The sequence below is a fragment of the Lepidothrix coronata genome, unplaced genomic scaffold (assembly GCF_001604755.1).
Source record: "Lepidothrix coronata isolate B3197 unplaced genomic scaffold, Lepidothrix_coronata-1.0 Scaffold313, whole genome shotgun sequence".
Lineage (NCBI taxonomy): Eukaryota > Metazoa > Chordata > Aves > Passeriformes > Pipridae > Lepidothrix > Lepidothrix coronata.
The window spans coordinates 443,353-467,213 of NW_016690493.1; the positions used below are offsets into that span (position 1 = coordinate 443,353).

The 23,861-nt window shown below is 44.1% G+C and overlaps 1 protein-coding gene and 1 long non-coding RNA gene across 3 annotated transcripts in view; one reads left to right on the plus strand and one right to left on the minus strand.

Moving 5' to 3' along the window:
- Positions 1 to 4,046: 4,046 nt before the first annotated feature.
- On the minus strand, positions 4,047 to 11,201 carry LOC108508778. Its single transcript, XR_001878503.1, has 3 exons — positions 11,103 to 11,201; positions 4,697 to 4,877; positions 4,047 to 4,432 (listed from the first exon to the last, which is right to left on the minus strand). It is a non-coding gene; the product is annotated as an uncharacterized LOC108508778 (long non-coding RNA).
- Positions 10,995 to 23,861, plus strand: part of KCNK12 (potassium two pore domain channel subfamily K member 12) — a 28,158-nt gene continuing 15,291 nt past the window's right edge. For both annotated transcript variants that reach the window (XR_001878502.1, XM_017837867.1), the window contains exon 1: positions 10,995 to 11,346. Coding sequence is in view for 1 of the 2 variants with exons in the window: in XM_017837867.1 (XP_017693356.1) it covers positions 10,995 to 11,346 (352 nt within the window). In the remaining variant the exon portion in view is untranslated. The remainder of the gene's footprint in view (positions 11,347 to 23,861) is intronic.

Genomic DNA, 23,861 nt, shown 5'->3' on the forward strand with positions numbered 1-23,861 from the left:
ACATACAGTGACAGCACATGATTATTTAATACTCAACTGATAAAATCCAGGCACTCATCTCCTCAGTCATTTCCAGATGATTCATAGATTTACTTTGTTGTTAGGCTGAATCCCATGGCACAAGCTTCTACATACTGTGTTAAGGCGATGATTTACATTCTGTTTTATTGCAATGGCCCCTTAAAACTTCAGCACTTGATCATAGATGAGAGTATTTGCTTAATGGGATTAATACACAACAGTACCATTGACCGGTTCAGTGCACCATCTTCTTCCTGACCAGAAACTCACAGCTTCAGAGACACTCCATGCTTGCCAAATGGAATGTACTCAGTTCAGAGCAAAAGGAGTGTTTTGCAGTCCCAAACCAGGTGAAAATTGTGACTGGGCCATCACGAGTCCAACCCTTGTGAAGTACCACTGGAATAACCTGAATTTTGTTTATCTGAATCACAAGTCAGATCAGGAAAGGCAAATTTTAGGAAGCCTAACTCTGACAAATGTAATGCTTCCTTACTTGAGGGTAAGCACGATACGAGTGTGATCCCACAGATAACACCCTACAAAGTGCACACTGTGCTGTGGGTCCAGCCAGCTGGTTTCTCCCACAGCACAGACTCTGTTCTGGCAAGAGTTCTCACCAGGCTGAGCTCAAACAGAACATCTCGTTATGACCAAGATCCACCAACAGTCTTCAGGTGATGCTGAGAGACTTTTCCTTCTTCTTGAAAATACTTAAAATCATCTAGGATCATCCCCAGATTGTTCCATTCTCCTGGATGGACAAATGTTTAAGATGTGACATTTGTGTTTTAGTACAGAGAGACAAATTTAATGGTTGGGATGAAAGTCAGAAACATGGGTCGTAAGGACAAGGAAAGAATAAAATTAACATCTTTTGCTTTGAAAGCATGCCTTTTTTTTCCCCCCAGTTCCCATTCTCAAGGGTATTTGGATCATTTTTACTCATGAGGAAGGAAGCAGATACAGAATATTTCCTCTAGAAAAGTGAATATTCCTTTTCTAATAATACTTAACACTGGAGAAGTATCTCCATAACTTAGTGCATTCCAGTTCTATAAGAAAAAACTCTAAAGACAGCACACTGAAATCACAAAAAATAAAGAATAATCTGTGATTTCTTGCCTGAGATCATTCTGTTGCTTTCCGCAGTTTGACCACAAAAAAAAGCAGCTATTTGATTTCTATGTTACACACTGCCTGCTTGTCAGCAGGAAAAATTCAGAGTACTAAAAAATGCTTACTGCTCTGAGAGCAATAATAAAATGTGTGCTTGCCTTCAGATTAGCTATCACTGTTTTTTCCTGCAGAGACTAGGAGAAATATAGAGGTGAAATTCCATGTTGTTATGTATAAAATAGTCTTTAAAGAAGTGCATGGGGAGTTAACTGTATTGATATTAATATGCCTCATGCAGCTAAATCCCTGCTCACTACTTATAAAACATAAAAGATATGAAATTTAGAATCTTGATCATAAAACAAATTAAATCAACACAGTCAACTTCAGAGAGCACAAATATATTTCATTTCATTAGAAAATAATAAGCCATGCTGGCATTTGGACAGCAATGAAGACTGCTTGCTAGAATGTATCTTTTTCACAGCAGAGCATTTTATTCTTCTATCATTATCAGCATGGCAAGATCTCCCCAGTACAATGGTTCTCACACCAGCAGGATTCTCTTTTATTTCCTTCGTGGATGGTGGGAAGCTTGCCATGATTTCATTGCATCTCCAACGCAGTTGTGACAACGTATTAAAATAAAAGACATTCTATTCTGGAATATTTCTCAGCCTAAGGAGAGAAACAGGACCAAGGTCAGAAGGGTAAGCAAGGCAATTGGAAGAGAAATTAGTGGGTCGAGTTGTTGCAATAAATCAGCTTATAACCGGTGAGAAACCCCCATGCTTTCTAAGTCTGAATCAGACGACCTGGCTGTTAGACCAGGAGTCAGGAGCTGACAGCATGGTGCAATCAGAAGGTACAGGGGCTGAACCTGATACAGAGTCATGGCAAAATGAGAATGGCTCTGTCTTGAGATATAGCTGAGAGTCCAAGGAAACCCAGCAGCCCCTGCCTACCGGGGGAACACGACACTCAGCTGCCCAGTGGCAGCTTTCTTTCACAAGGAACAAGATCTCACATCTCCAAAACATCTATTAGCACACTGAACTTCTGATTTAGAAAATTAAAATACAGTTTGGCAAGCAGTGCTTGAAAACCTTCCAACCTCTGTGCCAGACCACGCTGACTATCTCACATAACTGGAAGTCAACAAACCTGAAGGGCCAGCAAGGAGATTGTGCAGCTGGGAGGAAATATTCAGAGAAGATTCTAAGCCTGAGCTTTCAGAAACCTTTTTAAAGAAAGCTTTCAGAAACCTTTCTATTCTCCATCCATACCTCCCGCACTTCTCACAGATGCAGAGCTACAGAGGTGATCTCTCGGGCACCGTGTGCTCTCAGAGATACCATTATTTACTCCACTTCTGAAGTGTCCACTCTTAGGCATTTCTCATCCCACTATTCTTTTATGTTCACTTCATTCCTTACCTAAGCTCTTACTTATCTGAAGTACACCATGTAGCTTGGTTTCAATATTGTATGTTCTTCATTGTGCATTTTTATTTCTGTTTCAACTGATGAATTTTCATCAGTTTTTACCAGATAAGTGCTTGTTAAGGGCTTAATTATACCCCAGTGTCAAACCAAAGTGACAGCACTGGTCACAGTATACCTACAGTGGATTAAATCTCCTTCAAGAAGTTTAATCGCTTTCCCTTTCCACCACTTTGACTGCTCATTTGTGAAATGACTGCAAAATGCTGCCAAACTTCTTCATTCTGTTTCCCTCTAGTGCCTAGGTGCATATGGCCAGTGGCCATCTCAAAAAATAGGAAAATGGGAGGCTGAACTTCATTTCCAGGCTAAGAAGACTAGAGATGAAAATGGCTCTGGTCCTGAGTGTTTTCCCTGGCACATTTTTGCATGCTCAGTGGCACAGCAGTTGTCTTTCTTTCATAACATGCACAAAGAATGTATTGGTATTACAGATGAAACATCTTTTATGTGGCTATAAATAACAGAAAACCTTAATCTGTAAAGAAAGGTCCTTTAAAACCCTCTACATAGCAAACTAGAATTTACTTTTTTTTTAAAGCTTGATACATTCCCCTATTTGCTCACCACATTAGAAGCAAGAATGGACAGCTGCAAAAGGGAGCCCTCCTCACCATCACATTCTCTTCACCTTCTGCTTCCTAGGAGAAGCTTAGAATTTGCTCTAAAGATGATGTTGATTTCCTTGTATGTGCCTGATTCTTAGATATAGAATGTACCATAATGTCACTTCACACACAAATATTCCCCCCAAAATAAATAATAATTAAGCAGCACAATGTTATGCACCCTTTTACCATCATTTCTTCCCCTCTAACACAGTGGAACAGTCAACACTCTCTGCTGTGTGCAAAGTGAACCAGAGAGGGACTGGCACCCCTTTGCTGCCTCGGGAACCTTCTTGCTGGATCTCAGAGCCTTCCCATACAGCCTGCCACTGGGCTACTCACCTGCTGCATGTCAGAAGGTGAACAGGAGCAGGAAAGCAACTCAGAAAATGATCCATGCTTCCACTTCTTAGCAATGCTCAACAAAAGAGAGAGGAGGGAGTGAAAATGAGACCTTGTGTAAAGTTGGTCACTCAACACAAGTTGCCATACATTGGATGGATACACTGATGATCAACCAACTGTAGGGTCACTTTTTTTCTTAATGCAAGGGAAATTATCTGCATGCACACACATGCACACACTCACACATATGTTTCATCTGAACCACGGCCCAGGAAACACACCAGCCAGTCACTGCCAGGAGCCTTGGGTCAGATACCAATAAATGTGTGATGAATGCTAATGCTAATGTGATGAATGCTAATGCTCCCAAAAAATATCAGCAGTCCTGATACCTGCATGAGAATCAGAGCACAGTGTTCAGCCACATGTTTTGACTTCACACGTCCTCGAGAACAAACCAAATTGTATGAAGTTGCCTAGTCACAAGTGGAACCTGCTTAGGAAAAGCTTAGCAGGGTAAATGGTCTCAGAGGACCATCAGCCAGCACGCACCTGAAAAAAAGAAGAGGGACAAATCCAGGGAGGAAGGGACATTTTGACCTGTCTGTTGATAACTGACAGGTGTAATCAGCAAGGATCGCTCTCTGAAGCTTCTCATTCTAGAAAACAAATCTGGCAGGTCAAAGGGATTGCCAATATTTTCTTCAGTGCTGTGATCAAAGGCTGCCTGTCCTGAACTTCTGTAAAGCCTCATCCTGATGGAGTGAGTGTCAGCTTAGCAGGTTTCATTTCAATGCCACTGGCTGGAGAGATTTCTAGGAACTGTAGCCCCAGGGTCTGTAAAACACATACAGTATATCTTCAGATGGCATGATAAAGTTGTTTGCCATTTCACGACTTTTTCTGACAATTTCTCAAGCTGTCCTTGGCTTTTATATATACAGGATATATAGACTTGCCTGTCTTGCAACTTTGTCTGCCCAGCAGCCCCATCTCCAGATCCACATGCCTGCACCTTCCCTTGAGCATAGTGAACCCCTAGGGAGAGTGGGAAAGTTACCTTTGCCATGTCCATCAAACCAACTACGTTAAAGCACTCACCTGTCAAATGCAGGAAGGGACATGAAATGTAAGGAGGACTCATTCCCATCATTGTTGTCTCAGTAGCATCACGAGATTCAGGATTCCGGGCTCCCAGACAGACATTCCTCCTCCACTCTTCACCACGCTCTGCTGCAGCAAGGCAAGTACTTCTGGGAACATGCTGAGGACTGGATCCCAGCTGAAAGTAGCCCATCAAAAATAGCAATTTTTAAACTGAATCATTTTCCAAATCACACTCTAAAATTAATTCCCTTCCTGGCAAGCTCCCTGCAGCTCATCGGTACACAGGCATGCATGGACTTGGAGGATGCAGATTTCTCAGGAGCTGCACCAATCCCATTTCATAGGTTTCTACACCCATCCATCCATGCATCTGTCCATCCATCCCTCCCCTCTGCACTCTAAACCTCAGCTACAGAACACAGGGGCCACCTCTCTCACCTCAACAGAAAGGTTTACAAAGAGCTTGTCCTCTTTCCTCCAAATTCTTGTCAAGAGAAATGACATGTTGCAGAAATGCCTAACTGGTCATTCAGTCCTTTCAAGAATTCAGCTGTTCGCTTGGAGAGCTGAAGAATGCTGATGTTTTCTGAAAGGCCAGGTTCCTGTTATGCTGACCAAGGTGAGATCCAAAAAACCCAAGAAGGTAACTGGTTTGTTGCCTTATAGTCTACACAAACTCAACAGTGAGGTCTGCATTCGGAAATTATCCTTCGTAGGGTCTCAGGAATATTACAGAGCTGCATCACCCTCAGCTGTAGAACGGTAGCTTTCCATTATTAAAATGTATTAAAAATCCTTTGCATGCCAAAACACTGACTGAGATTTTCCCGCACAGAGCAAGAATAGAAAACAAATAAGCACAACTAATGCAGAAAGAGCATAAGCCACCAGAGTGGAAGGTTTTCCCATAAAATACAAAATTTCATACCACCAAAGATTGGGAGGAAAAGAAGTCATCTGAATACAGAACTACCTGCACAAGATGCAGGGTGCCTCCAGCTTCCGTTGACATTAAAGACAAGTGAGAACATATTAATGTGATCAGGATGCTCAGAGCATTATACGGCATCAGGCCTTTGAAAATTGGCTATTCATCACATTTAAATTGAATGTAATTGCCAGTGCTTATTAGATCATTCTCTGAGTGAGAGTAGTGAAAGTGAGAAAGTGTAGTTAGATGACTGGGCCTCAGGAAAAATAAAAAAAAAAAAAAAGACATTGCATAACTATTCATAAATTAGCAGGAAGAATGCAGAAATCTCTGATTTAAACAGCAAATGCTTTCTGTTTCTCTTAAACATGCAGAAACATTCTCCTAGTAAAAAACCCACCTATTTGGTTAACAGTACTCCTGTTTTGACACAGCTTAGCATCCCCTGGCAGCGAGAACTAGCAAATCAAAACCTGCACATGGCTAACTCCTACCTCTGACCCTGACTTGATTTTGAGATTGGGAGTACAAGATATGGTTCCCAAAGGATTCTCAAGTTCATCTCATCAGCTTCTTCAGCTCTGCTCTCATGAAAGACAGAGTGTTTACTGACAGAGCAACTAGGGCTTACACAGCCCAGCTACCTGACAACAGTTTCATCCCAAGACTCCAGATGGACCACCTGCATGTCAATCCATAAGATGTCTTGGTTTTCAACCCATCTGTCTGCAAAAGGTAACTCATGGCTTCAAGACCAGTTACAAGCCTGCCTTTTTCTCTTTCCCCTCCCCGAAAGGTCACCCTAATTCAGAGGGGAGACACGAGAATATAAAAAGCCATTTGGGTCACAACGCTGGTCTTTTGCTTCAAAATCTACCAAAGTGCCCTGAGAGGGTGAGGAGACATTAGTAACATCTAAGGCTCCATGGAAACACACATTCTCCCCCTAATACTTTGCAGTTAGTATATTTTTCACTGTCCCAATCTGTACCTAAGTAAAGTACCGGGAAGGTCTCACCCTCTATCCCAAAGTATCCAGGCTTCTACTTTAAAAAATAGGCATATTCACTTCTATTATGGATTGTGACTGAAACCCTTGCTCACAATGCTACCCAGGCCCTGATTGCATAGACTACCAACTACCTCTTCCATTTCTTTTAATTACAGAGTAATACCAAAGAGACTGTCTCCTAAATCCAGCAGGAGGTACAACTGAAGAAGAGGGCAATCTCATTGCCCACGAAGTTTGTTGAGCACCCAGGCTAACCATAAGGCCACTCATTGAAAAGTAATTTCTTTGGCACATATTACAGACAGAAACTACTTTATACAGCCGATACTGAGCTGTATAAAGAGCAACATAAGAACAGCTGCACATCAATTCCAGCAGTAACAGTTACAAATCTATTTGGTCACTGTCAAGGTAGAAAGTACGTCCAGCTACTCCAAACAAGCTGTACATTTCAGGTCAGGGACTGTATGGCATGTTCACATTCCAACTGCCTGAGACACTTCCAAGTAAATACTTGAGACACTTCCATGGCAATATAGTGGTAAAAAGCTCCTAAATTATGTACTTGATATTTGTTTCTCAGCAGATATTTGCTTCAAAGTCAGTGGGGACGTGTATGTGCAAAAGCTTGTCTTGGAATCGAGAATACAACTGTGGAGGTCTTGGTATCCCTGAAGTCAAAAAATGTGGTTGCTTGTAAAATCACTTAGTCAAACCGTGGTTGAGTATTTAAGGATTCTACCCACACACAAAAAAAAAAAAAGATAACTATTCCCTTGAAAGGAATAGCAGTAACTGGGCTGTTACAGATTTAAAATACCATATTAAATTTTATTCTTTAATAATGAGGGGGGATGTTTAATATTCCAACCTATTTTCAGACAACAGTTTAATTAAACATTTAATGAATGCATCTCATTTCTTTGCATAAGCTTCACTCTAATCAACTGAGATAATAATGTAAACATCACTTTTGGATTATTAAAATAATCCCTTTCACAAACACTGGCCTCCTGACAAACAAAATGGTTGGTGCCATCTATACAATATGCCCACAGTGCAGGGGTTCAATTTGAGCATAAAACCCAATTTACAGTTGACCATCAGCTTTTAAAAAAATCCTAGGCAAATGGTTTTAAACACAGTGATGTTTTCACCAAATCCCTCGAGATTTGATTCAATTAATCAAGAAAATTTATAAAAACATCATTCATTTAACCATATAACTGCCTTTAAGAGAGTTGCCCAAGTAGGGATGCAGCAGCAGCTTCAGGATGTTTCCTCAAACAAATCCTGGTATTGGATCAGAGCAACCCAAACCATGACCTTCTTTTAAGCCACAGTCCTGCAGCTCTGGGGGATTTGTGTACAGCTAATGAAGCTTTTCCAGGAGTTAGTTACTTTGGAAAGGACCATACATTTTCTGTGGGACTTTAATGCAAAAAAATAGACTTTTTTTCCCTACCTTTATAACCAAAAAAATCTGAAGTATTTTTGCAAAATGGTGACAAATTTTCAAGACTCCAAGTAAAAAAATCTTAGTGAAATGAGTTGTCAAAACATTTTGAAAATCTGTCAACAGCTAGAATTCTTAGAAACCATGATTCGGTGATGCTTGAAATATTGTCTTGTCCATGCTGAAGCAGCTAAACCACATTCCTTGCTGCTTCAGCTTAGTTTTTTTTTTCTTCATGGAAAGTTACTGGTATGGTTTCCTATCTATTATGTGATTCCTCAAGCTAATCAGCATCCCACCAGCATCATCCTTTCCCATGCGGGATATCTCCAGAGAGGCCACCACAGAGTCAGTCGGGCTTCAACTGCTTGGAAAAGACTCAGCCCTGTCACCTAAGGAAACAGACAACTTTTCATCCCCATCTATGGCCCTGCCATCCCCCAAGAAGGGACAATGAACAGCATGATGAGAATACGAGTTACACAAACTTTGCTAACTGGCTTCTCACTAAAAACATCACTGACCTTTCACAGTAGGTGAAATTGCTGAGGACTCCAGAAAACTGGGCTCTCCTTTTTCAATGTTTCCAACAGAAAAAAACATAAAAGAACAACAACAAAAAAATCCCAACCAACCAACCAGTCTCATTTCCCCTGCAAACACAAAAGTACCAGGAATACAAAGCCCAATATCCATCTACAGCAACAAAATTCCTGCATGTTCAGGTAAATTAGCTTAGTTTTACATAATCTAGCACAGTGGATTGCATGTAATCATTCCTGGATTACCAGAGTGGAAATTATTTCTAACTATAGACATTGTCATTAAATGGTCCATATCTGACCTATTACATTAAGCCCTTGATGATCCATGAGAGACTTTCCACTCATTTCAATGGGCTTTTGATTAGTTCAGATATACTTTGCCAGGTTTTTTTTCTGCTTCTTTTGCCCTTGAGATCTACTATTACTTCTCACAGCTACTGGGTTTGTGATTTATTGGTTTAATTATTTTATTTTTACTTAGTTTTAGTATTTATAATGGGACACAACTGACACTTTGAAATGGGAGACACTTTTTTTCTTAAGAGTTGCATGTGGTATTGGTTGCCTTGAGCACAACAGAAGATGGAAATCTTCTTTGATACTTCTAAACACTTTCACTTCTACTGAAAAAAATGCTCTAGCACAAAAGCAATAGTGGCAAAACCCAAAGTTTAAACATGCTAGTGGCTATCAAATATGATACTTGAGTACTTTGTAAACTAAGTATTCGCATTTTATCAGTGGCCTTTTCCTAGGAAGCATAGTTGTAAACACAAGCTATTTTCTTGACCTGACAAGTATAAACGGTCTGCTAGAAAAGGAGGAAATTCTCCCACTACAGATGTGGCCAAGAGATAACTGCCAGTAATGTGAAATTTCATGGCCAAGCATAATCTCTCAGATCCAAAATAAGAAATAAATGTGTGAAGAACAGCTATGGAGAAGTCCTAGTGATGGCAAATAGCCCTTTTCTAAAACACATCAAGTAGCTACCTAGAGACAGCAAATATTTTCCTGTATTAAAAAAATAGAACTTAGGCTATAAAAAAACATAAACCAGGACACAAGCTCCCGTTGCGGTGAGACTGACACTGGCAACTGTAAATCGTGGGGAGGATTTGCTCCTCCAAGCCCAGATCTTTCCTACACGTGTTATCATCCCCTACACACACGTTTGCAGGACTGGCATCACTCCCATCTCTTTGCAATATTTTATCAGTGTGAATTCTCGTTTTATTTAAAAAATACGAATGTAATTATTTACTTCAAGTCTACCAGGGAAGGACTGCAGTTCTTACTGCAGCGTAATAGATAAGAAAGGCTACAGTGTTTATTCCAAGGCAAACAGCGAAGACAGAATACACCAGAATGGGGGGGTGGGGGGGAGGAACGGAGGAAGCCACCTTTCATACAGTGGCTAAGATTGAATGGGCATTTGGCACCGAACCCAAAATTTATCATTTTCTTGGGTCCAATTTTGTGCAGCCCAAAATCTGGAGTCAGATCAGAAACAACGATTCACGCACCCAGAAATGACTAAAATTAATTAATTAGCGCTCCACCGACCGGCACCAACTCCGTTAAAAACACCTCTCTTGGCACGGGGCAGGAGAGAAATGTTTTCAAAGCCAAACAACCCCCGCAGCGGCAAAGGCGCATCGCACACACAGCGAGGGAGCGGCCGCGTTTCCCGTGTCCCTGCTTCCCGGGCGCGCCCGGGGGGGCGGCCACCGGCCGGGGCCGCGGTGGCAGCGGAGAACTGGGGAGCGGCGGGCAGGGCTGGGCCGGGCCGGGCAGGGCGTCCCCGTCCCGCCCCATCCCTCCCCCGGCCCGGGCGCGGCGGCGCCCCGGGGGCGCGGCACCGGCGGCTCGGGCGGCCCGGCCCGGGCGGGCGGCACCGGCGGCGGAGCTGGGGGAGCCTTCCCGCCGGGGATGCGGCTCCCCGGGGGACGCGCCGCACGCTCCCGCCCTCCGCCCGCCGTCGACCGGGCGCCGCGCGGAGCCTCCGCCTCCGCCTCCCCGCGGCGTCTCCCCCGCGGCGGGGCCGCCGCCGCCGCCGCCCCGCATGGCCAGAGCGAGCCGACCGGGGCGCGCCGCCGAGCCCGCGCCGCAGCAGCCCCCGGCCCCGGGGCCGCGGGGCGTCGGGCTGAGGGCGGGCGGGCGAGCCCAGCGGCCCCGGGGCGCCGCCGCCAGCCGGGCGGGCAGCCCCGCCGGGGGATGACTCAGAGCCGCGGCCCCTGCAGCGAAGCCGCCGCCGCCGCTCCGGGCTCCGCGCGGCGCCGCCCCATGCCCGCGCCCCCCGCCGGGGGCCGCCCGCCGCCCGCCGCGCCCGCCGCGCCGCGCACCGGATGATGCCCCCGCGGGGGGCGGCGGGCTCCTGCCGCCGGCGGCGCCTGGCGCCCCTCAACGAGGACAACGGGCGGTTCCTGCTGCTGGCCGCCCTCATCGCGGCGTACCTGAGCGCCGGCGCCACCGTCTTCTCGGCCCTCGAGAGCCCGTCGGAGGCGGCGGCGCAGCTCCGCTGGAACCGGACCCTGCACAACTTCAGCCGCATCTTCAACATCAGCCTGCCGGAGCTGCGCGCCTTCCTGCGGAGCTACGAGGCGGCTATGGCCGCGGGCATCCGCGTCGACGCCCTGCGGCCCCGCTGGGACTTCCCCGGCGCCTTCTACTTCGTGGGCACCGTCGTCTCCACCATAGGTGAGCGCCGCCCCGACGGCCCCGCGGCGCAGAACCGCCCGCCCGGGGGATGCCGCGGCCGCGGCCCGGTCGTTATAGCGACCAAAGTTTGGGGAGAGGCGCTGCCGCGTTGCTGTGACAACCGGGGGCCTCGCAGTAGAGGGGCGTCCGGCTCCCTGTGTCCCCCCGCTCACCTCCCAGCCCGGCGAGTCGCGGTCGCACCGCCCGCCCCGCTGCGCGGAGCCGGGGACCGGCGCTTCTCCCGCCCCGCAGCGCTCCGGCTCCCGCGGGTTCGCAGGACCGCCGGCCGTCGGTGCCCGGGCCGGCGGCGTCGGGGGTCCCGTCCCTACTCATTAAACTTCTGCTGCCGGCGGCTGGGTTTCTTACAGTCGGCCCGAAGGAGCGAGCAGGGCTGGCGGATCCCCGAGCAGCGCTGCCCGCGCCCCCACCGCGCCGGGATGCGCCTGCCGGGAGAGTGGCTCGGTACCGGGAGAGGCGGCGCAGGGCCCCGAAAGCAGCGGGCTGATGGAGATGCTGAGTGAGAGCCGGGCGTTCGCGGTGCCTGGCCGCTGAACTTGGTACCGGCTTTAACTGTTGGCAAAGTTGTGTATGTGACTAAAGACACAATCTGTATGTCTTCCAGCTGTAGCATAATACACGTTCTCCGTGTATCGCTGGTCACAGCTGGCTGCAGTTGTTAATATCCCATAGGTGTTCAGGAAGAGCAGCACTTTGTAAGCAAATGGTGAGTTTTGGTGGGACGATATTTTTTTACTATAAAATTACTGGGGTTTATTCTAAAATTTCTTACTCTAAAAGCACAATTAAGAACAATTGTATCGGAGATTTAGCCAAAGTAAAGCCGTGGCTATCTGCTGGTCTCGGGCTATTGCTTGAGAAATCCTATCCCTGTGGACACAGAATCCAACTGATCTTAACTGTGACAGATTTTAAGTATTGTAACAAGCCAATTGTCTTGGGGCTTCTGAGCATAAATGTCGTGTTTCCCCTTTATTAGAGAGGCAGAAACGCACAGCTCATTATTGCACTTACATTCATTAGGTTCGAAAATATTTTGTCAATAGTGACTAATCTGTATAATAGAGTCGTGATGGTGACTACAGCAGTGCTGTCAGGTAGTTACTTTTTGCATTGAATAGTTCAGTTAACTTTTGCTTTGCAAGTATGTTCAATAGTCCAGTCCCTAGAAAACCATTTTAATTAAGCATTAGGCCTTCTTCATCACTGGAACATACATTTAAAAAAGATCATTTTGACTGACCTGAATGAATGGACAAAAAAGTCCGTGTATTTAACAAACCCACTCTTTCCTTACACCTGCTGTAGCAAACAGAAGTTTTCAGGTGATGTGTAAACACATCACTTCCCCACCAACCCTGCCTTCTCCTCCCTGAGGTTATTGAAATGTAAAATGTTTCTCTCATTTGCATTTGTTTGCATCTCCATTGCCCCATCTGCAGTCATTTGTACCAGGGCAGAGGGAATGAGGATATCAGCAAAGGGGTTTGCCGCTCTTGACCGCTGTAAATGGCTGAACCAAGAATTGTGTTTCTCATATTCGTGTAGCACAACTGAGGGCGCCAGGGCACTGCTCTGTCGTTATAGCCAAAAATACCCCCATATCTCACATGGGAGGTGGAGACTGAAGACTGTTTTTTGAGCTACAACAAAGGCCAGGTTATGACAAGGACTCCCCAAGCAGTACCTTCTCTTGGCATTCTACCTGCTAGTGCTTACTCCTGGATTACTTACAGGACTTTGTGTGAGTTCAGAGAACCTGCTGTGGAACAAGGCTTTGCTTTGGGTGCGGAGATGCAGCAGAAGGTAGCTCAAAGTGAAGCCAAGTCCTGCCTTTGGGCACAGCGAAGGCCATGGCAGAGCTGCTGTGCTGGGGGTGCCAAGCTGTACAGCCCAGCAGGAGCAGTGTCTCCTACCCCTCAAGGATGTTGCACTCCATCCTGGAATAGCTTTTATCAGGTACAGGTACAGTTCCTGCAGATGAAGAGGAACTGCTACCTCAGTCCTTCTCCTTGCATGCCTCTTCAAGGTGCTGCAGCTCATAGAGGGACAAAGCCCATGGTGAGCTTGACTGCCTCTCCGTGGGCAAGGTTTCTTCCACCACACAGTTTATTCAGTTATTATTGGCAGCTCTGCCCAGCAAAAGCAAAAAAATCCAGCGAATTAACTAGTTGTCCAACTAAAACCCAAAACTGTACTCTTAGTCAAATGTGCCCAAAGCTGTCTGGCTCATGGTCCCATCAGGGAGAAACCAAATGGTAGGCATCAGAATGTCACCTGAGGGAGCAGCTCCGGAGTCATTCTTTCGTGGTCCATTTTTCCCTTCCCAGACAGCTCATTTATGTACCTACCCACCTGGAATACCTTTAATTCCACTGTCAGCTCACACACCACATTGTCCTGGTTCAGAGCAATTTGACTTGCTTTCGTGTCATGCTTAATTGACAAGAACTGTGTCTTTACTCAACCTCACCAAGAACTACCAGACATCCAGAGTCAAAACAGCTTGCCTTCCTCAACAACTTCATCAGTTAAGTGTGTCAAAACAACTTTATTGCTCCAGCTAAACACGCTACTATCCTAGCGCCGTGTTGGAAAGCTTTCTTACTCACTGCTTGACAAACAGCAAGTATATGCAGTGTCTGTCAAGGGTAAAGCACCTGCAGGTTGCTCAGGTTCTTATCTGTAGAGGATTCCAGCTTACAGGTATCTCACTGTGTCTTTTAAAGCCCTCACTCTGCTTTCGACAGTTTTAATAAAACTACTAAATCTTTCATACGTAGACATCAGTATAGTCACACAGGGACAGGGCTGCAAGTTTTCCTGGGGTTTGTGTAAGCTGAACAGAGGGAGAGAGACTCCAGTTCTTCATCCTTGTGTGAACAAGGGTTAGGCATAGCCAGGCTTGGAGAAAACTGCTCCATCCACCCTCCTTGAGCAGAGCCTTTGCAGAGCTGAGCAGCACCCCGTCGTTAGGTGCTTCCTTGGCTGCAGTTCTGCATTTCCCTAATTACACAGGGATGCAGTCAAATCCTCTGGGTGAAAAACATGATAGTAGGATCTTTAAGAAATGAGAGTTAAAATGAAATGATAAGTCTAATATTAAAGCATTTTGCTGAATAACCCACAAAGCAAGTGGCTTACAGCCCATAAAACACCCTCTTGATAGCAATCTGGGCATTCATTTTTCTACTATTGCATTGTTGGTAGCTTGAATAATGAAATGATGAGTCTATTTTCATTAGACATATCTTGATTTTTCAGAGCTATGTAAGAAAATTATTCAGTCTAATTTCTGGTTGTTTGCTGTCAGATTACACTATCTATTCAGTCATTATTTTGCACTCCAAAAGGTAGTGTTTTTGTAGGCAGCTATTATTGTTCTGATTTCTTTAAGGAGCAGCTAGGTGAAATTTATTCTTGATTCTTTGGTCTAAGTGACAGTAGACTTTGTTTTTCAGTTGAGTTTTTTCTTTCCTTCTCCAAATGCAAACCATCGATAGTTCCGAACACTTTGTTAAAGACTGAAAGCAAAAGCATAAGTCAGACCAGTTTTCTTCCTGGTAAAATGTTGCAGCATAATCAGTCATAGCTTTCCCCATATTCTAGGAGCACAGATTCATTCTGCCTAGCACATCAGGCAGCTCTGGAATGCCTGAAGCTCTGGATTTCTGACTTCAGTCCATGACTCTAGACTCTATACCAAGATTTTTTTCTTCTCTTAAATGTTAGAATAAACCTTGGGTGCCTCACTAGTAAAACATATTGAGACACAGACTTATCAAATTTGGATTTTAAGCTTCTTATGTATAAGAACATGTTTCATAAATCCAGTGATATAATTGATTTATGGAAATCCATACCAGACATTAAAAAATGAGGTTGAAAGAGGTACTTCAATTTGTAAAAGTGATTTTTCAATATAATATTTTATAAAGGACCATTACTGTGGGCGGACTGTTTTGGGATGGAACATGTCTGGGTTACATGTGCTTGAGAGGGGCCCCAGGAAGAAAAGATAAAAGGATCCTCTCTCTGTAAAACTGTGTGAAGGCTACAGGTGTTCAGGGCACAGTGTGTAGGAGTGAGCAAGACTGTTCATCCTTTCCTTGTCCCTGAGGTATCCTGTTAAATGACTCAATATTCTGGTGGACTGACAGCTCCACACAAAGGGAAGGGGTACCTTCTGCTCTTACCTTAAATGAGAGACGCAATGTTCGGTGTTTTCTTCCATCTCACTGGCTTCTGGGAGCTGTTCTCTGCTTGCTTAGGATGTCAGCTGGTTTGGAGCTTCTTCTCTCTGGGTCCTCTGTAGGGATCTATCATAGTCAGCATGTTATTTCTGCTTGTGCTCCACAATGTAAGCACCATAACCACTCAAGTCTAAAATATCCTCTGGCGTAGTCTTGTGAAGAAATCTGGTGGTCCAGTTGTTCTGGAGGTGATAATTAAATGGAAGTGATGTGCAAAATACAGTTGGACAGCTCAGCAAGCAAATGGTCAGCTGTTGGACTGCACTGCTAGGAGCCAGGGAGTGAGCCTGCAAGAGCAGGCACTTCATAGGATAATTTGGCAAGAAATTTCACAAATAATTGAGACGATCTGAAGGTTTTAAGGGGGAAGAATATTTGCCCTGTCTTCTTCATTGCTGTATTTCAGGATATGAACTTGAGCCATAGCCACGGGAGGTTCTGGCTCTCTGCTCTCCGTGAATGCAGTCTCACTGTCTATACAGCCAATGCATCCAAAAGGCGACATCCAAACCAGAATGTAAACCTGATCAGCATCAGTGTTACTGCTCTGCGATTCCCTGAGGCTTGTACAGGCAGCTTTGGGGAGGCTTCAGATTAAGGGGGAGTTGCCTCCAGAGTTGACCTTCCTAAAGTTAAGAAATAATCAAACAAAACCAAATGAGAAAGCAACTGGAAGAGCAAGCAATATCATTAAGCTGCAGTGTCAGGTTATTTGTCCTTGCCATCCTATATACATTCTGCAGCCAGCATGAGAGTGTGTTTCAGGCAGATCTGATTCCTTTGATGCGTGTCATGTTTTAATCAATGTGCTGGTGGATTTCTGGAAGTTATTTTCTCACTTGGGCAGTCTCGATAAGGAACAGAGAGCAAGAGGCTCAGAGGGCAGCAGGTGAATGGTCAGCATACTTCTGTGGAGAGAAGTGATCCTACAGTGATTTTCCTCAGAGGAACACCTGGCACTGTAGCAATATTTTCTACTTGCCATAGCTGCATAGGAGTATTAACTTCTTTGGGTACCAGATAGGCATTTCATTAGTATGTGGGCATAGGTTGTGTGCTCTGAGCAGGAAGGTAATCTAAAACACAGCTTGCCTTCTTGTCCTTGAGAGCAAAAACAGAAAGCTTTACTTGGAGTACCTCCATGTAATTACACAGGTAACTTGAGGTGTCCCCACTGTAGGGTCTCGATGAAATAATTTTGATCATAAATTTGTGGGGGTTTTATTCTAGAAGGCAGGAGGGAGAAACCCCAGTACTTTAAATAATGCCCTTTTTAAAAGAAAAAATAATGTGAAAATATTATATCAGTCTCAGTACTGCTTAGGATTTGTCTGCCCTTGTAGGGTTATGCCAGTAACAGAAAATGAAGCTATTACTGTGCTTTGGTCATCTAAACTGAGTAATTTCTACGGAGCACTTTATCTTAAATTACTTACTCTTAACAGATTCAGAGATTTCTTAAATATTAAACCCTAGCTATGAAACCAAATGTTTTAAAACACTAACGTCAGTGCAGTGGAGATCTAGTTGTTGGTTTACTGCTGGAGAAGTTAAGTCGAGGACAGCCAACCAAATCGTACTTCTTTTTGTTGTGCCCATGGAGTTTGAGGTGCTCAGCTGGAACACTGAAACCTGGGGTCTCCAGCTGAATGTCAAACACCACAGCATCTCAGAGCAGCCACCCGAAACACAAAGCCTGTCTATAACACCAGGGAATAAAGAATTTGCCCAGCATCACATGAGATATGGTCCAGCATCTCAGAAGTCAGGGGAAATTTTATACTGATTTACTATGTGCTGGTTCAGGTTCAAAATGAAGACCAATTGGAGTTTGTAATCGTGAATTCTCCATTTGTGCAGCCTTCAGGGTCCCTCTAGCTCAGGTAGTTGAAGGAGCAGTGTCTGCTTAGTGAGCAGATACCTCCTGCTTAGCAGAACATTCCATTTGACCTTCAGTCTTCTGGGTAGCAAATACCTGTATTTTAGTTCCCTATGCATTAACAAGAGCTTGTGATGTGACTGCAAACCAAACATTGGTGTGCCAAAACACCACTTTGACAGCTCTCCATCCATGGAGGTGACTCACAAGGCTCCAGCCAGTCCGTCTCTTATTACTGAGCAACCTCCCTGTAAACCAGTTATAGTGCCTGTAATAGCAGTGAGGGATCATAATTACCAGGCTTATCAGCTGCTCTGTTTGCTGCAGGCTCATAAATCCAAATCCTGCTTGAAACCCTATGGGCTGTGTTCCTGTGGAGCCTGGCCAGTCCCTAGACTCTTCCCCCAGCTTTGCAGTTCTGGGGATATTCCCCCTTTCTTTCTCTTACAGCTTATCTAACACTCCCCGCTCACCTGCCTGTCTCAGGTACTCTTAATTTCTACAGCTTCTGCTGCCTCCCCCACAATTAGTATGCCACTGTGTACTGGTGATTTGTTTTCTTGATTAACTTTTGAATATTTGTTTGATGTCCTTGCAGTCTTTCATGTTAATAGCTACCAAAGAAGTCAAAAGTAAAGCTTTACAGTTTCTTTCTGTTCCTCATCACTCCTGTCCCTCTTCCCTCGTGTTAATCCTGCTATTGATCTCCATTTCTTTTTTGGTCTATTTCTTTCTTCTCTGATTGTCTTCAGTTTGACACAGATCATACACACCTCATCATTTTTTCTCACTTGTACCGATGGGTCATCTTTGCCAGCACACTGTCTTGTTTTTATGCAAACTTTAATTGCTCTTCATTGTGGAGAGAAGGGGAAAGCAATTATAGGATAGTTCTGTTGGCAATTAACGTCATGTAACAATACCCACTCCTGGTGTTATGCTGGAAAATACAGTGTCATTTCTTTATTTTAATGAATGCAGTTGTTACTGTATCTTTGCAGCAATTGAAGTGAATGAGAATTTTACCTCTTGCCATGATACCACCAGGGTTAGAGCAACAAAAAAACAACTTGGAACATTTCATCTGCAATTTTTAGAGTGAAGAGAGCTTGATATTGTTGGAAACATAACCTGTGACCATGATCTGCGTGAGCCTTGCTTACCTTTATCAAAAGAGACAGTTTTTGTAGTGTGTCAGCACCAAGTGCATATCTGAGGGCATTTTGAGAGAAGACTGTTTAGGGCAAAGATTAGGGTTCATGCTGGTGAACATTTGAAATGTGAAAGTCCTCCCAAGCACAGTAAATCTTGGAAGTGACAATAAAAACCTCCCATGAATAGAAACGCTTTAGTAGCAAACAGAACTATAATCCAAGGGGCAGTTGCATAGCAATCCAGGCAAATCAAATATCTCCTCAATAGCCTACATCTGCTGAAGTCGATAGTAGACCAGTCTACAGAGCTTTAGGAAATCCTGCTTTACTCATTTTATTGGCACACTAGGTTTCTAAAACAAATGTAGGTCTGCTGTTGCCAGCACTCGTTATTACTGTGTACGATACATCTTCCCGAGCTCGGTGGGTCTGTTGATGGCACTGGCTGGCACACCTAGACATTGGAAGGTTTCGGTGCAATCCCTCATGAATCAAATGAGAGGTAGAATGAAAATTAAATCTAATTGCATTAGATGAGGCAAAGCATTAGCAGCCTTTTCAAGTAATTAAAGCTTTGGAGTGGAATAAGATAAGAAATTGAATGGTTTGATGTTAACATATGGGATTTCTTATTATGAGTGAGACACTGCTATTGCTCGTGTTTAAAAATCCGTAGTAAGTGGATGAAAAAAGCAGTACTACCTTGATAACAGTTGTAGCCTCACAGTAATTTCTCAATGGATTTTAACCTTTCTGAGCTTGTACCACTCCAGCTTCTTCCCCATCAGAAGTGATTGGCCATATGTTTCCCTTTCATTCTCAAGTCTAACACAGGCAAATTTAATCATGGCAGAAACTGCAACGAGGGCAAATTTGCCCATGTGAGAACTGGGTGAGAAACTAATCCAGTAAATTTCTGTTAAAAACAGATGAAATCTTTCAGTTATTCGTTATTGAATATTCTGCCTGAGCATTGTGCAAACAATATATTTGTTTTCTGAGGCCAAACAAAAAATACAGTGTCACTCACACTCAATGTGCATGGAGTCAAGTTTGCTTTAAGACTCGTGGAAGTGGGGGGAAATGACTGCAGTGTAAAGGTCTTAAATTCAAATTGTGATTTTCATGGGAGATGTAGAAATAAGCTGTTTGATAAAATGATTTGATTTACAAAAAGGGCTATTGGCAGAGCTGTGAGGACCAGGGAAATCTCAGATAAAATCGAAAGCTCAAAATTACCCTGGTAATGTGGCAAAGTTGTTCAGTATCGTTAAATTAAAAAGTAGTCAAGGGAAATGCATACTAAGGAAGGAAGAGTTAATGCAGAAGTAGAAAATGGGAAGTAACTGGTTAGTCAACAGTCCTGCCACCCTGTATTTCTGCAACACTGTATTTCTGTTAAAGTTACTTAAAATCTTCGTGCCTTCATGAGTGAATTAGAAGAGCTGCCCAAGCAAAAAGATACTTGACAGTTTGCTTCTTTACTTTCAGCTGGAACTTTTTAAAATAAGGGGCTCATGAAGGCATGTTTAAACCATTAACAAGTCCAGGTAGATTTTTGTAGAGAGATTTGAAAAAAAAGAAACCAGCCAAACAGTGGAGAAGATGTTTTCACGTTTAGAGTCTTTCTATCCCACCAGTCCATATTTATAGCCTAACTCTTTATAAAGCAGAAGAGATGACACAGCTATCAAGAAACAGATGTTCTCTCAACACCTACCTACACTAACACCACTGGCAGAAGAAAAATATGCTACAAGTCTATTGTTTAATCCTCTCAAAAGGTAAGCCAGCAATGTAACCATGAAACAGCCTTTCCCATCTGTAAGGCTCAAAAAGCCTAAGAGTGACATCTTGTTTTATGAGACTTCTTACGTGGGGAAGTACGACATACGCCCAGGATCACTTGTGAAATTCAGATAATGCTGTTTCTTAGCCTGAAACAAGAAGTATTGTGAGATGTACTGGCAGTGAAGTGACAGTACATGTGCAAATATTCTTTCGAAGCCAATAATGTCTCAAGAACATAACAAAATTTGAATGCCATTATTCTTTTTCCCTTGCAGCTCAGAAAAAAAAAAAATTGCTCAACCTCAGGTCTACACAGACATCTGAAATGCAACTGCAAGTTTCAATAAACAGCAAAAGCAGGTGTGAATGCTTATGTTTGAAACACTGTTTGAAATGACAGGGCATAAGCTTTTTTTTTTTTAGGGTGTTGCTTAGATACGTGATTATCCACATGAAAAACATTCTCGACAACCATAGGAAAATAAGAATGGAAGCAGCTTTAAAAGACGAAAAATTACAATTGCAGGAGAATTCTGCTTTTTTTTGTTAACCTGGAACATGGAGACTAAAGGAAGGTCAGAGGAGGTGGGAATGTATGGCTTCAGATATTGGTCACATCTCAAGAGAGGAAAGGAATTGGTGACTGTTGGGGTCCATGAGCTATACCTCCATGTATATCCGTGGTTACTGAGACACACTTTGTGTATTTCTGGGTAATCGTTCTTTTGCTTTCTGCAGATTTTTTTGAAATAGTTACTCTAAATTCAGGTGTGTTTCTTCTGTCTCATGGTGTCTCAGAAACCTCTGTGTTTTAGCTGAGGTTTGGCAGTGCAGTAAGCTGAGGCAGGTGCTTCTGCCCACAGCCTGGAATGTGAGCAGCAGAGGTTGGACACCTCCCCAACAGCTGTTAATGCAAGAGTTTGAAGACCCTTATCTTCTAGGGGAGATAACGGAGACGTTTTCCACAGTAATATAATGTACTTAAGTAACCAAGGGGCATGTGGGCTTATTTTTCCATTATTAACACTACCACCATTTCAGAAAAGATTATAGCAAAGTGGGTTTCCCCAGCTGTTAGGATAAGGAAAGAAAACAAACCAGAGTAAGGACCCTGCAATCATCCAGTGTGGAGGTAGCCACAAGAAGCGGCTCTGGACTAGTTTAGATTAATTCACAAAGAGACAGGCTGCAAGAACACCCTGCTCTCATCCCATTTTCCTTTGGGAGGTGGTTTAGCACTAATTTAGGCAACACTAACCCCTATTCTCTCTGTCTTAACGAGCCATTAGAGTAATCCAGCTGTGCCAAGGGGTAGAGTAACTGACAAAACAAGAGGGGATTTAGCATCATCTTGCTTAAGATTTGTCCAAGAAAGCATATAATGAAGAAACTAATTTCAGTCTTGATTTTTATGACTGTAAACCAGAGACTAGCCCCAAGAATTTAGCAGAGAAGGAGATTATATTATTTATAAGAACAATGAAACCCTAAGTATTGAAAGACAGTTTGTTTGTGAACAATATGATGATAGAAAAGGAATATTGTCACACCACAGGTCACCTCCATCTCTATACAGTCAAATCAGCAAGAATCGACTTTCTTTTTCTCTGTCTATTTTGAATTCATACTTCTGATTTTCATTCTTCCCTGAGCTTCATTCTCTATCATCTCCTTTTAGGAGAGGTCCCCTCTCCCTCATTAGAAACCATGTTCTGCTGCAGTAGGATGGATTAGCTAAAAAACCTGAACATAAGCTTGTCAAAGATTTTGAGCCTCGTGACTCTTCCCATGTGTTCCCTCTTCAGGGGCTACTGCTTAGCAAGACCACGGGCCAGAGCTGCTGCTCAGCTGGCAACACTGGTGACTTGGCACAAGTCAGTCCCCATTTGCTTGTACAAGGTATATAAAGGAGCAGCCAGCCCCAGCCAGGGAACCATAAAACTGATTTAGGGACACTTCTGCTTCTTCCTGGGCTTGGTTCTGTGCCAAAGAAGCTTGGCCAGACCTCCTTATGTATTTACTGGGCTATCTCTTTAGGATAGTGGCATTAAGTAGTGAGCAAGGGTGGACTTGTTTAGTTAGTCTTTGGGTATGCACTTTCTTCACGTGCTGTACACAGAAAAGGCACATGCAGTACCACTGAGGGAAAAGGCTTGCCTACTTGTGTTGAATGAAAAGATCAAGAGTACTGCTGCTGCTGGCGAAGCTGAAGCCCCAGTGCTTATCTTTTTAAGGGTCATTTATCACTCAAATTTACAAAGGTTAGGCCACTTGAGCTGACAAATGTGCCTGCTGAGTACCCACTAGAAACTGAGGTCTTTCTTGGAATGCTCAACTAGAATGCTTCAGCATAGAAAAACACCCTTGAGAAACCTGCTGCAGGGAGGAGAAAAACGTTCAGGAGCAGCCAGGTTTTGAAGGAGGTTAGTCCTCTCTCCTTCTCTAAGGTATTTCAGGGGGCACCCCCAAAGCCTTAGACCCCATCAAGGTGATACTCCTCTCAGGGCCAGCATATCCTTCACCCTAAAAATGTTGCTCCCACTCTGTCACCCAAGACAGCTTCTCCTGAGGCATGGGGTCCCCTCTTCACCTGCCCGCTGACATGGCCAGGTGTCAGCCCCACACAGCAGCACCTCTGCATGTAAATACTCTGTGTCTGGAGTCGAGCTTCACATTCCCATCTTGAGGGGATTTCATGAGGCAGATTCCCTTGCAGCTTCTTATCCTCCGGTTGCTGGCCCTGTTGCCTTTCTAGCAGAGGAGGTCCTTCATCACCACCTCTCCTCCAAAATTTCCTCTCCAGAGCACATGACTGCTCTGTTCAATCCCAGGACCACAGCCACCAGCAGCTCTGCTTACCTCTACAGCCCCTTTCATTACACCATTCTCTGTTGCAGGAACCTCTTGCATTGTTCCCTCGAGGCAGCCTCTCATAACATCCTACTGCCCTCCATGGATGCCCATGGGAGTTCAAGCCCCTTGCCCACATGTGGAAATCACAGGTTGCCAGAGAAGCTGGGGAGTCCCAGCACCTCTGCCCTGATGCAGTTGCTCTTCTGCCTCCCAGCCCAGGGCATGTGTGCCTGCCCAGCCCTGTCTCTTGTCCTCACCCAAGCTGCAGCTGGGAATAATTTTAGGTTCATCTTTGTCATTCATTTCTACAGAAAAATATTGTTACCTCTTAGTCTCTTTTCATACCTTTCACGTGCACCTGGTAACTAACAACTATTTTATTAACTTCACCTTTCAGTTACTGAATGCCATCATTGCAAATTTAATAACTTTTTTTTTCCCAAGGAAACTTGGGTTATTTTAGGCTTACAATTCTATTAACCCTTTTTAAAACCAGTGTACTTTAAAGAGGAATGAATATTGTAGCCGTGACCTTTTAGCCTGTGGTTTAAATCACGTCCAGAAGAG